The sequence below is a fragment of the Nematostella vectensis genome, chromosome 9, assembly GCF_932526225.1.
Source record: "Nematostella vectensis chromosome 9, jaNemVect1.1, whole genome shotgun sequence".
NCBI classification, from domain to species: Eukaryota; Metazoa; Cnidaria; class Anthozoa; order Actiniaria; family Edwardsiidae; genus Nematostella; species Nematostella vectensis.
The window spans coordinates 6,917,457-6,935,512 of NC_064042.1; the positions used below are offsets into that span (position 1 = coordinate 6,917,457).

Below are 18,056 nucleotides of genomic sequence, written 5' to 3' on the forward strand. Positions count from 1 at the left end.
AAATAATCGCTTTTCTCACCGAAACGCAGCTGCTTCGTCTCCTATTATCTTTGTTCTACAAAGGAGTTCTTTTGTCTATATTCTACTCGTTCTTGTGTCGAGGTGCGGATATTGTTCATTTGCCCAATCTAATTGCAGCTTGTAAGAGCTGCGTACTGACCCAAGAAACGCTTGCTACGCAGGCTAACGTATATGCGTTTCCATGGCCACCAAAAAGGATCTTCCGCCTAGTTTATCTGAAAATCGGCAAAAGTCGTGTACACGAAACGAGCGTACTTGGGATGACATCATACGTGGTATAATACTTGTACTTGAGCACCCTGTGGTTTTATGTGACCTTTTTTCCCCATCTCGTCACCAGCCCCTCTCAACCATACGTCGTATTTTTTTTTGTGCTGGCCCTTCCTAATTTACAATGTCTTCTTCTATATCTAAATATAAATTAAAAATGTCTTAAAGGTTCATACCTCAGCACTTCAAACTTGATCGGCTCTAACATTTTCATACTAATAATCAAATCTTGTGTATATTTGACATATCTCACGCTGGAATTTACTAAAGCTGATATAAAAACTGCTGATCAAAATCACGATAGCAAAGAAAAAGTAAGAACTGTCCATTAGACATTTTTTAACATGGTTGTCTGTGTGTGGATATTCTACGTACAGAGCTTTTCATCCCATATTTCGAAAAATATGTTATCTTTCACGTCTTACAAAATGTTCTTATAGACAGTCATCAATTTCCCTTTATCTTGAAGAACGTGACCGCATCAAAAATACTTCTCAAACGAAATACCCAATTTAACAATATTTAGAATTATTCGATAATGCCATAAAAGCCTCCTTTGATAAATAGAAGCGTACCGGTTCATCGTCATAGTTTCCGCAGCGTTTCCTTTCCAGTTACTTCTGTGTCTATCATCAAAGGTCATGGATTTTGTTGGTACCTTAGCCTATCATGCTTATCAGCCCACTTCGCGCTAAAAAGCATGTAATTAAGTAAGCCTTTGAGAATGTCTGGAGGTCGACTGCGTCGTCTTCATCACGATCACTGGCACGGGGAATGACTCATTTCCGACCAAGCGCAACTCGCATATGGTGTTTCAGTATAATACAGAAAACAAAAAATATAGCTTGGCAATGTAGAAAGATACAAATATGTTAAGGTGGTTTCCCTTTAGAATCTCAAGTCGAACCTCAAGCCTAACAATCTATGTTCCTGAGCCTTTTATTTTTTTTTCTTGATGAAAGGCAAGTCAACTTTGATTCGTCTTACGTCATGTGACGTAATAAGGTGTTGGTACTTTCGATGTACAGCTGTTGTCTTAGAAAATCATCAATTTGACTGACATCAAACTTACGAACCATATAAATACGATGTCATTCCGTTTATTGTTTGATGAAAATAACAATTCAGAATGATAGCCACAGAGTTAAAATAACAGCTCCTTCTACATAATATTTGTTTGCTGCAGGACGATGTTTTATTTTATTTCTGTTCCCTTTCAGTATTTCATAAGCTAGAAGCTCGTTTCCTGAGTGGGGATTTTGTACCTCCCCCTCCCCCCTTCATTTGTGCTGCACATGCGCAGTAATGACAAATATATGCAATCATCATGTAAAGATGGCGGCGAAACTAAGAACTCATAGCCGCCACGGAAGTGTGGTCAGAATCGGCTTTTACAATATCGAAAAAACTATCGGAAAAGGGAATTTTGCCGTGGTCAAACTTGCCACACATTGCATTACTAAATCTAAGGTAAGCTTCCGTTACAATCCAGAAATTTTCGGGCTACAAAAATCAAGGATAGTTTAGCAGTTGTTGCCTTGCAGTCGTTATTGCAGACTGTTCATCGTACAATGTTTCCGGCGATTCGTTTTTCCCTTATCCTCGGCTTTATTGTATCTTGTATCGCCTTCGGTGCTCTATTTTCACTAGAGGATTGCAAAGTCAGTACAGTATAATCGAATAGGATAATTTCGCGCGTGTGTTTTCAACGAATATCTCCTTGTTTCATGTGTACAGGTTGCTGTCAAAATTATAGACAAGAGTCAACTGGACGACGATAATTTGACCAAAGTTAAACGGGAAGTAAAAGTTATGAAAAAACTCGCCCATCCTCATATAATCAAGCTTCACGAGGTTAGTATAGTCTCTATTTGTTTCTGTAGAAGAGTTTGAACTGGATTGTCAATACATTCTATAGACTCGAATATCTCTCATAGCTTGCGCTCTCGCGCGCGACAAATAGTCTGCTACATAGACTGTAAACAGCAATCGACAGAAATCCTTCCATTCCACAAATAAATCCCGAAATAATTGACACTTGGCGGCCCTGTAACAATAATGGATAAGCGGTTCTCGTTTTAGCGGGATCAGAATAAAGAAGCGGTCAATTTCCACGTAGTGTTTCACCCACTACGTTCTCAGGATATTTCGCTATTTTGTCTTTTGCGCGATCTTCGGGGAAAACAACTACCTAAACGACCACAAAATTACCCTTTATTCGAGACATTATTCTTAAAGATTTAATTTTACTATATTATCCCCCCATTTCGGATTTAGGTTGCATCATTTCATAAGCGAGCAACCGGTTTTTATGTCGATATATGAGAGCGAAATGTAATCTTTAAAATTTCCTGGTGGAAATATATAAGTAAGTAATTGATTTTTTTTATTCTCACTCGAAAATTATTGTTTCAAATGTAAAGTTAAATACGTTTTAAAAGCAATCCAAAGAAAATTCACAACGTTTAAAATTGGTTACTATGTGTGCTTTCTCTATTGTAACAGTTTATTTGTTTGCTAGCGTGACAACTCTCCCCCGTTTACTGATGTCCCCGTCCTTATAATTAATCATCTCTCATCTAATGATGGTCTCTATGTTTATTTTTCTCCTCTAACAAATTCTCCTGTCTCTTTGTCTTGTTTTCAGATAATACCAGGAGTGAATTTGATTTTTTTTTTCGCTGTCACAGAACAAGTATTAACTTGCTATTCAATCCATTTTTATGCCAAAAAATGACAAAAACAAGGGTTTTGAATTTCATCAATATCTGCAAAAATGTGAGAATAGTATTACTTTTATGAGATGTATTTGATTTTATGCTTTATCATAAGCTTTTTTCATACAATAAATGAATGCACATCAATAAGATTCTGTAACTCTGGTAAATTAACCAGAATTTTATGCATAATTACAAGTAGCATTAATATTATATTCCAACAGATATAAATTCTGATTTGATATCCATTAGAAGAGGGCTTAGTTAAGTCAATGGTGATTCAACACGATGTCTGATTGGCCTCAATGGCCTCAGCTACATCTTTATACTAGGTCACTGTTACAAGTATTTTACTAACATGTTACAAATGTTAAATATTCATATGCAACACGATTTTAAAAAGTTGCTACCTGAATTTAACAAGGGCTTTAACTTCTTAGGGAAACATTTTTTATCATCATCATCACTATTTTTCAAGCCTTGTCCTAGTAGAAATCGTTTCCTAAACATACTTACAAAACACAAAACATTTTTAAAATATATTTTTTTACATTTTAAGACTATATGGCTTAAAGATTCTATAATTCATTATTTAACAAATTTTAGTAATCGAAATGTTGCCATTATTTTAAACATGAATTGGATTGTCTTTTTTTGGCATGAATTGTTTTTTTAGACTTTTATTGTAGATATGTTGTTGTGCAATGCACTTGTATCTGTCATGTCTGATGTAGCCAAGGTCATAGGTTGAGAAATTGAGTAATAAGAATTTAATGGATCCTCCTAAGAACATGTTTTTGGATTTCAGTTATGATGTCTTAGAGGGTTTCCAAGGTTTTTGAGTGCTTTTTTTCAGTCTGCCATACATACCCTATCACCCCTGAATATATTCCTCTATTGCATTATATACACTTTTTTATAAGAACCTTATTTATGAAAACGTCCAGCCTGAGATTTCATCGTATTTTAAGAACCTGCCGTGGCTCAGAAAACAGAAAAATATTTCTTTGTTAGTCTGATGCATTCTGAAAGGCAGAGTTAAATAATGTTATTCTAAATAGTTATATGGGTTTTTTTTCTCTATAGTTTCGGATTTGTTAAAATGGATTTCACCCTTCAAATATGTATGATAGATATTCTATGTATTTCATTTCCTTTGTATCATGATCAGTAGTGAAGAAGGAAAATATGATAGTTTTCCTATTGTTTTACTACTGCATATCTTTTCTTTTTTCTGATTAATAAGAAGACATGAAGTTCAGGCAGCCTAAGGCTACTATCAGTGGTTTAAGAATGAATTTATGGGGGAAATTTATATGCTAGAAAAAAACTTAATAATGAAAAAATAAACCTTGTTATATTGTTTTTAGTTCTTCCTTTAGTTCAATTTTGCTGATAAAATGTAAGTAATATATTAATAGGCCTTGTTAAGTTTTTTTTTAGTTTTTCCTTTAGTTCAGTTTTGATGATAAAATGTGAGTAAAGCAAGTTTGAAGCCTGCTACAGATTGTGTGTCTTGCAGTATTTACAGTAAGAATAAGAAAGGCTGGAGACTCAATCGGCAAACTTCAAACACACAATAACTTTGAGGCCGGATAAAACTTGCAAATATTGATGAGCAGCCAATCCAGCACAAAAACACTTTAAAACATACCTTAGCTTTCGATTGAACAGAGTGACATGGCCTAGCTTTCCTTTTAATGCTTATTGTATAATAAAAAAATACTTGAATCACAGAATTTTATATTTTAACATTTTGGCAATGCCGCCTTTATCAGGAATAAGGGATAATTTCAGGTTGCAGGGAAGAGCCGACTACTAACAGTAGCCTTGGGCTGCCTGTGCATAAAGTACATAATAAAAAAATGTTTTTTTAAGGTTTTATCAGTTTTTTATTGAATGTCAGATAAAAAGGAGCCATATTTCTTTAGTTTGCCCTATGGTAATTCAGGTTCTATTATTCCTTTTCCCTATATACATTTTCTTTTTTTTTCCATTTTTTATTTATTTTTACTTGAGCAAGATACTCAGACCTCTTTCCTTTGTACGGTACAAAAAGCTAGCAAAAATTAGTGCTAAATGATAAATAGTTTGTTTCGTTTGCAAGCTTTTAATTTTGATTTGCAGCATACTAAAAAGCAAAAAAGTAGGATTTGAAATAAAAGCACAGTGTGTGACGAGAAAGATCAGGCATTCTTGAAAGTATCACACAGCATGTTTTCAGCTTACTGTAACAGCATTTTAAAGCCTAGTGTAACAGGGTTAAAGCCTTGACTGCTATCATTTTGTCTTCACTACTGGTTACAGCCCTAAATACTATCACTTTGTCTTCACTTCAGGTTATGGAAACAGAAAGAATGCTTTATCTCGTCACAGAATATGCAAGCAAAGGAGAAATATTCGGTGAGTTTTTTTTTATGATCATGATACATGCATAGGAACCTTGACTAGGAATGTTGACTTAACAACTGTTCTAATTAATGGTGTAAATGTAGAACTTGTAAGAGGTAGAATTCTATAGAAAATGTATGGTTTTCTTGATACTATGAGATGTATTTTTTTGTCCTTTGCCATGTCATTACTGTGTAACAGGGTCCCAATGCACTTAAATACTGAACATACAGTATAAGATTTCATAGTGTATGATACGGAACTCCTGTTTGGATGCTTTACTTAGAGGTCAAGAGCCAAGAGTAATGTGAGCTTCATCATTTAATAAATCACACAGTCACCTAATCCTAAGCCTCTGTTTACCAGATTACCTTGTAGCTCATGGAAGGATGCAGGAAAAAGAGGCCAAGAATACATTCAATCAAATTGTGTCAGCCATTGAGTATTGCCATAAGATGAACATTGTACATAGAGACTTAAAGGTAACAGCCCTACCTTATAGCCAGGGAGGGGGGGGGTGTTCATTCCCTTCTCCCAAAAACGACCCCTCCTGCCCCCTCTTTCTCGCCATGGACATACTCACAGAAATTATGGAACGACCACTTAGTACTTTGGGGCGATCGTTCCTAATACCACTCATACCTACCTTAACATGAAGGCCAGTTTTCTGTCTTTAATATATGGGCAGATAAATCAGGAGTATTTACATTGAGTTAGCTCACTTCATTTGACCTGTACTAGATATACTGGATGAGTTCATTTTATTTAGATGCTTGTAGTAAAAACAATCATCTTTTACATTCCAGGCTGAAAACCTTCTTCTTGATGAAGATATGAACATAAAAATTGCTGGTATGTCACATTTTTTTTATTCATGTCTCAGATATCATTATACTTTTTTGAAATGCAGTGGGTTTCTTTCAGAAATTCTAAAGTTTTCTCTTGACAACTTTCCCAGATTTCGGCTTTAGCAACATATTCCAAGCGGACAAGAAGCTAAAGACATGGTGCGGGAGTCCCCCTTATGCAGCACCTGAGCTGTTTGAGGGAAAGGAGTATTTAGGACCAGAAGTGGACATATGGGTGAGTTAAAGCATTTCTTTTTTATTGTTTTTTTTTTTACATGCACTCAGAAGTGATGTTGGAAATTCACAACAGCCTTTCCAGAGCCTTTGTTTCTGGCAATCTACATATTTTGAACCTTTAAACTTTTCGGTATGCTAAAAATACTGTCTTCCTGGTTTGCATGTGTACAATACATACCATTGTGGAAAACAAAAGGTTCGTCTTGGTTTGCCCTTCACCCGTTTCTCACACAGCCATGTTACCAAGCAACTAGCTAGCAAATGTCTAAGATTTATGAAATGTTATTTAGTTATAGCAGACAATTACTGAGGTAGTTTTGTAAAATTAATTGAATTGTCTGGCCTTGCATGTCCTTTTTGTTTAATTCATCTTCATCTCAGTGCCTTGGTGTTTTTCTGTATGTGTTGGTTTGTGGCTTAATGTCCATCTTCTTAAATGTATACACCTATTTCAATAAAGGTTGTCAGTACAAATGGCGATTGGCAAATGGCAGTTTTACAAACGAGTGTAACCATGCGTCCTGAAGAATAAATCAAAACAATTATCCAAGGTTACCAATGCTTGGCTCTGACATTGCTGGACTTTATTCACCTTTAATTGTACGAATAATTAGTACCCATAAGCTATTTATCATTAACCATTTGCACTGACAACCTTTTGTGAAATAGGTGTATGCAGTCTTTGGTGTTTACCTGTATGGGTTTGTGTCTAAATGTCCTTTCTGCAGAGCCTTGATGTTGTTCTCTATCTGTTGGTTTGCCACTTAATGTTGTTTTTGTTGAATGAATCTGCAGAGCCTTGGTGTGGTTCTGTATGTGTTGGTCTGTGGCGCCCTTCCATTTGATGGCAGCACGCTCCAGAGCTTGCGATCACGTGTGCTGGATGGAAGATTTCGAATACCTTTTTTCATGTCCACAGGTAAGTGAAACATGAGGGTTCAATCTTTGGCTTTCTTATGATTTAACAAAATAAAGCCTTATCTATACTTAAATATTTATTGCTACTGTAATATTCGTTGTTGACTCTTTTATTGCCTGAGGCGACCGAGCGGAGACAGCATCTCTAATCAATGAAATGCAGGCTTCGAAGGACAAACTAGGTGCGCAAAAGTTTCTGGTCACACTTTGAAGTGTGACAAGCCTGCTTTGCGCGGTTGCAATCATAAGTGCGCATGCGCCAGCTCGCATGAGAAACAAGATCAAGATGGCGGTCATTAATCAACGGCAATATTGGCAGTTTTATTGGAAGGGAAAGCATCTTCAACTATAACGAAGCTTCTTAAGGTAGGTTAGGATGTATTGTATATTGCAACTTTTATCAGCTTAAGATTTTCTTTGATTACTACTGATTATTACTTACTGATTTACTATTACTGATTATTACTTTGATTACCTGCTAGAATAGCAGGCTACTGCTAGAGCCGAGCAGATTGAAACCTCGATTGATTAGCTTCTTATTGGGGAGAGAAATACAACAAATATAACTTATATACAGAAGTGAAGTATATTTTCTTGAGTCTCAGTATCTTGGAACTAAGCCTACAGCATGAAAGTAACTTTAATTAATTATTAGTATGCACAGATTTATAATTTGATTTTATTGCGGGTGGTTAGTAGACTGTTTTGATAGAACCTTTGCATTATCGAGTCACCTTATTATTTCTGTTTTCCATTTTATTCTACAAAATATTTTTGGGTCACACATGTTTACTGCCACACTGATGAATTGCTTAATTTGAGGAATCAAATGTACCACCAAGTAATACATGTGTAGGTCTTTCCAGTGAGAGTTTCGTTAAATTCACTCTAACATTGATAGCTGTCTATAACTACAATTTCTTTAATTTCTTAGCAATCATAATTACAGATAATAAATAGATGTATACAATACAGGTAATAGAACATGTATAGACCATATGCACACAAATATTCCAGATAAGTTTGTTACATGTGAGAAAAACATCTTTCTCTAATCACAAACCTATTTTTCTTAGTTGTCAATCATCAGAACGACATACCTTATACATTTAAATTAAAAGGGTAGTAAAATTTGTCTTTGTGTTTCCATCCTGAACTGCCAATTTGGGTACTACTAGTTTACATAGTATAAAATGAAATCAAACAGTTATTTAGAGTCGATGTTGTAGTTCCCAGAGCATATTAGTAAAGATAGGTATCCTTAAGTTGTCTTTTTTGTGCATTTTTGTTCCAATGTTCCCTCTTTTCTTTCAGGCATTAAAGATGTGACACCCTTAATGGGGAGTTTTCAATTAAAAGAACAAGAGGAGCTATTAAAGAAATGAACTGCTTATGGAAATGTTGGGAACAGAGTATACATTAAAAAAGACAGGCCAGGGATCGGACTGGATGATCCCAGCTGTTTATGATGCATTTGAAGCATATCGAACCACTGATACACAACATGGTCATCACAAAGTGAAAATTCTGTTTTGTGACAAACTGAACACGAACAACTGAACATTGTTGTTTTTGGTAAATTTGATACCCTCCAACATTGTGCATACAAAGACACAAATTCCAAATCAAATGGAGATGGCTAATTGAGCATGCAGTATCTGATGATGTTGCCCAGCATTGCATAGAAAAAGCCACAAATACTACATGGATAGCTAACAGTACCAGAACTGTAACAAATTCTACATGGATAGCTAACAGTACCAGAACTGTAACAAATACTACATGGATAGCTAACAGTACCAGAACTGTAACAAATACTACATGGATAGCTAACAGTACCAGAACTGTAATAGCACTGTTTTATTTTGATGCTGCCAGACTTCAGTACAGTTAATACTTCTGTTGCATACAATAAGCCACAAATACTACATGATCTAACAGTACCAGAACTGTAATAGCACTGTTTTATTTTGATGCTGCCAGACTTCAGTACAGTTAATACTTCTGTTGCATACAATAAGCCACAAATACTACATGATCTAACAGTATCAGAACTGTAATAGCACTGTTTTATTTTGATGCTGCCAGACTTCAGTACAGTTAATACTTCTGTTGCATACAATAAGCCACAAATACTACATGATCTAACAGTAGCAGAACTGTAATAGCACTGTTTTATTTTGATGCTGCCAGACTTCAGTACAGTTAATACTTCTGTTGCATACAATAAGCCACAAATACTACATGATCTAACAGTAGCAGAACTGTAATAGCACTGTTTTATTTTGATGCTGCCAGACTTCAGTACAGTTAATACTTCTGTTTCAAGATAGATTATATCAACTGCAACTGCATTCAACAAAATTGAAGAAAAGCAAAGCCCTTTTCACAAAATCTTAAGTAAAGAGTAATTAAATAGTAAAAAGATAAAATAAAATAAAATTGCTATATGATAAAACTACAGTATAATTACTCTTTATTCGTAAATAAGTTCACGTATCTCACACTATGCAGTGCAGCTGCCTAGTTTTTGTTGTTATTGTTTATTTTTTCCGGTGCTTCATGTAGTGAAAATCATTCTCCTGATGACCAGTTTCTAACGCTCGATTCTTGAGTGACATTAATGAAACTTGGAAGAGAAGGGAACCTTGCTGAAAATATATTTGATACACACATGCACGTTTGATGGAACAATAACTGACAAACATTTTTTTTTCCAAGGAAGAATTAATCCCTCTATGTAGCTATTGCTCGATATCAAACCGTTTCTATTTTCAACTTTTATGGGTTAACAAGAAAATTATTGAATAGAATTACAAGACACAAGGAGAATACATAAAGTTTAACTTGAAAATAGAGAAGTGACCATAAAAATTCAGCTTGAAATCGGGTCTACTCATCACTGACCTGTAGTGACAAATATTACAACGATAGCACTCGTACGTATATGTATGTACATATTTTAAATTAGCAAGGTTGCAGGTGAATCCATTTTTCATTATCCATAAAGGTTAATGGGTATCAAATGAATGACCAAATTCCGAAAGCCATGTGAGTGTTCTGAAACACTTATAACAAGAATTTACTGTTTTCAAAGCCTGGATTTTGTATTTTGAATTTGATGTTATAGTATCTCGGAAAAACAATGAAAGGATTTTTATTCAATGATTCAACGACTTGCCAGTTTTGCAAAAGAAAGAAACACATGTGAGGCATAGAGAATACAACTCATTCCATTACAAATGGGAAGACAGGAATTCCAATTTTTCTATGTGAAGCCATGCACACAACTTCAAGGAACACTTCAGGATGTCAGTGAAATCAACATAAAATTTACACTTTAGTTTTAGAGGCCGTTAAAAGGGGGGCATGGTGTGATGAACGTGGAGGAGGAGGCTGAAAAACTTTTCTTGGTGAAAAAAGTGGGCCTTGAATTAAAATTGAATAAAAAAGGGAGTCAACCCCTAATGTCACTGAAGAGGGCCTCCAAAATCTTTAATAAGGGAGGGGGTGAGAATTGCAGATTTGACTAATTTGTCACCATAGACCCCTATTGAGTTTAAGTCATGAACAGACATTTTGTTTTTGCTTGTCAGAATGCGAACACCTTATCCGTCACATGCTTGTGCGTGACCCTGTCAAGAGATTCACCATCCCACAGATCCGCCAGCACAAATGGATGGCAGAGGTGACTGGCAAAAAGAACAAGGAAGAGAATCCACTGTATATCCATGAGTCCTGTCAAGATGTGGACATTCGAGAAGATGTGATCCGAAAGATGAAAAACATGGGCTTCGACCGCGAGAAAACCATTCAGGTCAGCAATGCCTGAACTAGCTTATTTCTGCTTTACTGAAGGTAGCGCAACGGTCTCCTGCATAGATAAATCATTTAAATAAATTATTTATTTATTTATTTATTTATTTATTTTCATTTGCCATTCAACACTTCGAAACCATAGTTGAAAGCCTTTTTAATCTATGATACAGTTTCTGGATTGAAAATTCAGTGATTGACATTTGAATGTAAAAATGACTGAGGCCATGCCAGTTAATAAGTACTTAGGATTAAATTAAACACATTGACCCCTGATCCTCCAGGTTCATTTCCATGGCCTCAAAACACAATGTCCACTCCTTGAAGGATTGTACAACCACGAAGATGCCTTTACGTATTGCAAAGAATCCTGGGAGATCCACGGAAAAATTCATGAGGGGAGGGCCAGTCAACACTCCTCTCCCAAAGTCAGATGGTTTTTTATAAGTCTTTTCACCCCGAAGCCAAACAAATCAATTACAGGTCATACAGACCCAGAATAGCAGTGTAAACAATTTTGGAATCAATTTGGTTTCAGAAAAGACAGCATTTAGGGAAGCTGTGGTGATTCATTAGAAAATTATTTTCTCATCCAGGCAAAGCCAAACAAGAAAAAAATCATCATGAATCCACCTTTGCTTGCAAATATCCATAAGCAAAGCACTCAATTATGCCCCAATAGACTTCATGATGTCCTGAGACACTCGTAAAATGCTCATAGCTGTATTTCTGATGAAAAATACAAGCAACCATCAACTTGTGCTTGCTTCAGCACAATGACGAGGGATTAAAAGTGGTGAGCGCAAAGCACTGTTGGAAAGCTTGGGTACCACTGACTAGGTGCAGCTGTGTTTGACTTTGACGGGCTGTATGAAACTCAGAATAGGGGGGAGGTATCTGTTTTCAGTCTGTTTTTTGTAAATTCAGCTCAAAAATAGCCAGGAGTCAATGGGTTAAAAGAAATCCATTGACACAAAGAGACTACGGGCGGTTTCCTCGACTGTTCATCGTATAAGAACGGTGATGGTAGATAACCCTCGGCCATCTTGAATATTCTTGAACCAAACCCGTTTTGGCCTGGTTATCGAGCATCGAATGAAGGTCGAATGAAAAATCAGAGAAACTCACAGTGGACATGGCTGTGAGATCGGTTGAAAATTCCATGTTACTTTGCTTTTTTTCACATTGCTTTTTCTTTTGTTATCGTTTATTCGACTATTTGTTTTCCTCTACAGGCGATCAAAAACAAAGACTACGACCACAATGCTGGTGTCTACTCACTTCTGCTCTATAACTGGGAGAAAACTTCCCAAGAGGACTCGAGTGCTTGCACCACCCCTCCTATGCTAGGGCCGGTTATATCTCCGAGCCCCTCCCCCATGGGGATGAGCTCTGTTTCAGATGACACGGAGATGATGGATACTGACAGTGAAATCGGTGACACCACGAGTCATGTGCAAACCCGACGTCCTTCGGTCCCAGTACCTGTCGTTCACGTTACGCCGGACTCTCCGACCAGGAAAATGGGTACGGGTGGTATGTGGCAACCAAATGCTGCGAATTCCTCTGAAGAAAACGAAGAGGATGATCAGTTATCGGACGAGATGCCCCCTAACCTGAAGGCGTATCTTGCGAATCGTAGATACACAGTGACTGCTGTTGACCCAATGCATGAGATATCGGAAGAATTAAGAGAATTATTGAATCAAAAAATTCTACAAGCGCCACTTAGCCCGCATAGTCATGAAAACCCTTTCACGCATTTCCAAGTCCTTCCACCCGGTTTACCCCCGCTCAGTCCGACCACAGATCTGTCCCTCGCTTACAAGGAGCAAAGCCTTCAGCTGCCAACTGTCTTCCAGCTCCGCCAGCCCTTGGGACGAAGAGCTTCAGACGGGGCTGCAAGTCTAGCTGCTGGAATCGCCCAGTTTCACCAACTTCGAGCGCTGACGAACCAGTTGGATCCTGCTCTGAGTAATCCAGGGTCCCTGGTGAATACATCACCTCTAGGAAGTAGCCATCAACCTGGCTTCCCATTATCTTCCCCTGGACCTTCAAGCCCACATGTCTCGGACAATGCGTATGATAGCGGGTCTGACCAAGAGCCTGATCCCGAGGCTGTGGCTCGCTACATGTCCAGACGCGGTGGACGGCAACGCCACACTTTAGGAGTAACAGAGGCTTCATCCGAGATCCCTGATGATCTTCAGATGAAGCTTTTGCAACTCCCTCTGAAGTCACGCCGGTCTGGGTTTTCCCCTGGTCGCGAGCGTACACCTCGGGAGGGTAACCACATTACAGCACACACTGGAATAAGGTATAACTCTTCTCGTCGGGCCTCCGATGGTGCTGCTTCTATTCTCGCCTTCAAACAGCACTTGGAACGGGGTAATGGCAGTGGCTCGAAGCGCAACAGTCTGAAGGAGCTACAGGAGGAACACCAGAAATTACGAGAGCAGTATGGGGACTTGGTTGAAGAGGAGACACAGCGGGTCCAGCAGGAGCAGCATCAGCTGCATCGATATCAACTGATGGGTCGCAGAGCGTCGGATGGCGCAGACGCACTTACTCAGTTCCTACAGCAGCGGTGTCAAAACTCCTCCAGTCAGGAGCTTGATTTGGCGGGAACAGCTCAGGAGGAAGAGTTTGAAGAGGCGCCAGAAATCCACCAAGAGCCGCTACTCCAGCAAGAGATGCAAAAGCTCAATATAGAGCCTTGTGTGGCGCCAGCCCAATACGATGCATACTTAGGGAACCCTTCAACTTCTGTCGCCTCAGATTTGAAGGGCTTGGTACAGACGGGGATCACGTCGGTATCACCTCGTACGAGTGTCATTGTAGAAGAGTCGGACGCTGAGTCGTCCATAGATGAAGAAGACGAGGATGCTCCAGAATATATAGACCAGGTCTCTTCAAGTCCACCTCAACATGATTACATGCCAACACTAGCCTCTGTCTCGTCCCCAGTACCTTCACCTCCTTCCTCGCCACTGGTTTCTGCGGTCCCTATAAATCAGCGGTATCCTCTACCAGACATGACAAGTCGTAACTCAAATAATAGCATCCATGAAAACAACGATTCCAACATCCTCTCGAACATTCCAATGAATATTCCGAACCTTGCATCTTTAAGCGTAAACGAGAATGACCTTGTTGACTTGGCGACTACCTCGTGGGGGATGGACTCTGGTAGGCTATCCCCGACAACCCTGTCTTTGTTGTCGACGCTTGGCGTTCCCCGGGGTACCCTCCTTGGTGGGAACATGAGCCCCAGGTTTCAACCCCGACACTACAGGCACCACACCGTGCCATCCACACAAGAGGCGTGGAACTCTATGGACTTGCTACGACGGGTGGCGGTTAACAACGTGTTAACCTCACAGAACCACGCCCGGGACATGCTTAATAATAACAATATCAACTTAAAGAATGCGGACAATGCTAGCTTGCTTCGTAGCTTATCCCCTAACGGGACCATAGGCCAAGAGCCTGTGTTCAAGTCCAGCAGCAAAGGGGACCTCAGTAGCGAACTCTCTCCCAGCGTGCGACTGGCCTTTGCCGTTAACATGACGTCACACAAAGACATCCCGGATATCATTACGGAAATAAGACGAACTCTAGACCAGCGGTCTCCTAACGTTGTGTATGAGCAGTCAGAACACGTGTTTACGGTACAGCACGGGTCTGTTACCATGGAGATTGAGGTGTGTCATTTGCCTGATCCCTACTCGCTTAATGGACTTCGCTTGCGGAGGATCAGCGGTAACCAGTGGCAGTATAAAAAGCTGTGTCATGAGTTACTAGGTGGAATGGATCTGTGAGACCCCCCCCCCCCCCCCCCTGGTAACCTTATCAAGAATGTCGGTACGTTGTTTTCTGAGAGTAGCAACCGTTACCTTAGTAGAGGATGCAATTAAAACAAACGTAGAACCCAGAATGATTACTTGAGACGGATGGAACGCCATCACTCGGAGAGGTTTCTCTGTTTACTTGAGGAGAAGACGTATATTTTATTAATTCCTTTAATTTATTTTTATTGACATCGTCCATCACAAAAACATTTCTTATAGAAAGTAACATGTGATGCTCATCAGAATAGAAGATATAGTCAAGTACAGATTGCCTAACCGCCTATAGCTACGGCGATACTTATGGCGTCTTAGATTGCGTGACACGGGCAAATCTTCCCCAGGCTGCGTGGCGATTACGTCATCTCAAGGCTTGCATGACGGCCAAATCATCCCAAGCTTGCGTGACGGTAACACCATCTTAAGCTTGCGTGATGATCAGTCTTCTCAAGCTTGCGTGATGGTAACACCATCACAATTGTTCATCAAATACCGATTACGTCGTACCAGTCACGCAACCTTCGAGTCAATGGCTAGTGGGTATCGCATAGGCAAAGAAGGTAGCTATCAATATATAGACAGAAGTTTGACTTGAACTTTAGTTAGTTTAGATGGCATCCAGTTTTGGATATACGTATTTAAGAATCGACTTCACAGAAAGTAATATATTCGTCGAAGAGAGCCAACATTTTAAGAGAGTATATCTATTATACTGCTATCTTCTCGTGACAGCTGCAAGCTGTGTTGTAATATTTGTAGTGTGCTATATGCTATAGTCAGGCTTTATGATTAGAAGTTTGAGCACTGGTTGGTTGTGGTTACAACTGTTTTCACTCCTATTCAATTCGAACTACTACATGCAAATACACCTCGTTTCATATCCTCGCAGTGGTTCATGGGTAACGAATAAATGGCTGAATCGCGATCTCTGAAATTCGGGTGAATGTTTAACAAACTTATAACAGCTTTTCAAACCTTCATTTTATTTACACTTCTTTGCTTATTTATTTGTTACCCATGAAATATCAGTTTTGCTTTGGGTGTATTTCGGTATATTTTTATATACCATTTATAAAGATTGTTCAAAATCATGGCTCAGCCCGGACTTAACAGCGGGCACTGATTGGTCTATCGCTTTTGATTGTAAGTTAAGCCTATGAGAAAAAAAAACGTTACATATTTGACTCTTGTCAAAACTGTGACAAATCTTGTTGTATTAGCGAGTAAGCCGTTCGCTCAAACTCGTCTCTAAAAGCCTCTATGGTATTCATAGCAAGGATAGTATGTGTCACTTGTCCTAAATCAAGGAGAAATGCCCTGTCCTCTCTATTGTAGAACTGAATCATTTGCTAAGGGTTTCACAACACAGGCCATTTTCGTCCTAGAAAGCTGATCAAGAAATTGCGTTAACAAAAAAGACATTGAAGGTACTCTGATTTTTTTCGTAATTTTTTTTCCGTTCTTTAACGCATATTCTTATTAGTTTCGTTTAACAGGTATAACTAAGGTAAAATTCCCTTAACAGATTTTTTTCTGTATTTACTTACAGAGAAAAAGACATCTCTAGAAGGGAGAGACAAATAAATGCACTTTCCCTCTACTTTTTCACTTCGGCTTTGGCGCCAAATTACTTAATCGTACTTTTTAAAATGTATTTTACGTTAATTTGCCTATAAATATTATGTAATTAAGCTTGCAAATTTATTGTTTGTTTCTTGAATTAATTTTACTAAAAGTCTAGGACGATAGTTTGCCGAAAGGCTTGTGGGGTCGTTTGGCTGATTTGTTATGTCCTGCCAACACCAGAATACTTGTCAGCATTCCCTTAACCCATTTAGAAATCACGGCAAGTTTGAAATGCAAAACACTCTAACCTAATATATTTCAAGCACCTTTTTTGAGTGATAAGCCCATGTTATTTCATTATAGATAAATTGTGCACTGAAAGAGTGTTTACCCCTAAAGAGTGTTTACCCGAGAGTGAAAAGCATTAATGAAGATATATGGACATGTGAGAGCATTAGTTTGGTTAAGTATGAAAACAAAAACTGTAATATATTTACACTTTGTAAAAAGAATAAACGGAGTAAAGAGTGAAATATAAAATACTGTCCAGAGAAGACAGCTTCAGCTTTGTGCAATAAAAATAAGTCTGAGGAGTTCTTAGTCGATTCATGACAACCAACCATTTTCTTCTCTGGCAGTTGACTCAAAAGAACTCGATCCCTTCTTGAATTATAAGTCGATGTCTCGAATTTTCAAAGAGGGAACCCTAAAAACATCCCTTCCTTTATATATACATATTTTATACATCAAAAGCACAAAATTAGTTGCAGGGTTATCAGATTCAACCCCAAATATAATGTTACTAAAATTGAGATCTGGCAAGACCCATCCAACGTCTTTCAACCAGTCACAAATTTCGAAATACAGATTCCTTGATTCACTACAATCAACGAACAAATGTTCAACGGTTTCTTGTTTGGACAAACAAAAGGAACATCTAGGGCTATTCACAATTTTGAATCTAAACAAGTCCTTATTAAGATATAGACAAAGCAGTCTATATTGAATATATCTAGAGTGCGTATCGTCAGAGATAGAATAGATTCTCTTGTAAATTTGCGTCCAATCTATATTTCCTCTAGTTCCTCTCGCACTAACATTTACTTTCCTAGCAATATTAACTTGAGCCGATGGGGGTTGAATTTTCCTAGTCACTATAAAATCATAGATCGACCTAGTCGGTATTTTTCTTATTATGTAATATTTCTCCCCCAAACGTACCTAAGCTTGATTAAAAGAACTACTAAAACCGTCTTTCTTTAACCTTATTTTCCAGTGGTTTGGGATGGCATGGACAAGGCTAAGCCATTTTAGAAAAACGCCATCTGAGACACCTTTCTTTCTAGCTTTCTCCCACTCAAATTTGACTTTTTCATTACATAAATCACCTATGGTATAAATATTGCACTATAAAAATTATTGTA

At 38.2% G+C, this 18,056-nt stretch overlaps 1 protein-coding gene and 2 long non-coding RNA genes across 3 annotated transcripts; 2 read left to right on the top strand and 1 right to left on the bottom strand.

Annotated features, from left to right (window-relative positions):
• The first annotated feature begins 1,591 nt into the window (after positions 1 to 1,591).
• Positions 1,592 to 17,225, top strand: LOC5518182 (serine/threonine-protein kinase SIK3). The gene is made up of 9 exons (XM_001638048.3): positions 1,592 to 1,761; positions 2,029 to 2,145; positions 5,348 to 5,411; positions 5,766 to 5,881; positions 6,206 to 6,251; positions 6,358 to 6,482; positions 7,280 to 7,403; positions 10,999 to 11,219; positions 12,454 to 17,225. The coding sequence occupies exons 1-9, from the start codon at positions 1,597 to 1,599 to the stop codon at positions 15,037 to 15,039; spliced, it is 3,564 nt and encodes a 1,187-aa protein (XP_001638098.3). The 5' UTR covers positions 1,592 to 1,596; the 3' UTR covers positions 15,040 to 17,225.
• LOC116601883 lies at positions 7,414 to 10,842 on the top strand. Its single transcript, XR_004290184.2, has 2 exons — positions 7,414 to 7,768; positions 8,717 to 10,842. It is a non-coding gene; the product is annotated as an uncharacterized LOC116601883 (long non-coding RNA).
• LOC125572316 lies at positions 9,600 to 17,975 on the bottom strand. Its single transcript, XR_007313757.1, has 4 exons — positions 17,965 to 17,975; positions 12,193 to 12,199; positions 11,852 to 11,856; positions 9,600 to 9,701 (listed from the first exon to the last, which is right to left on the bottom strand). It is a non-coding gene; the product is annotated as an uncharacterized LOC125572316 (long non-coding RNA).
• Between the last annotated feature and the right edge of the window lie 81 nt (positions 17,976 to 18,056).

Coding starts and splice junctions, on each gene's coding strand:
- LOC5518182 (XM_001638048.3), top strand. CDS start 1,597: ATGACAAATATATGCAATCATCATGTAAAGATGGCGGCGAAACTAAGA. Junction 1,762..2,028: donor ATTGCATTACTAAATCTAAG/GTAAGCTTCCGT, acceptor TCATGTGTACAG/GTTGCTGTCAAAATTATAGA. Junction 6,252..6,357: donor TATGAACATAAAAATTGCTG/GTATGTCACATT, acceptor CAACTTTCCCAG/ATTTCGGCTTTAGCAACATA.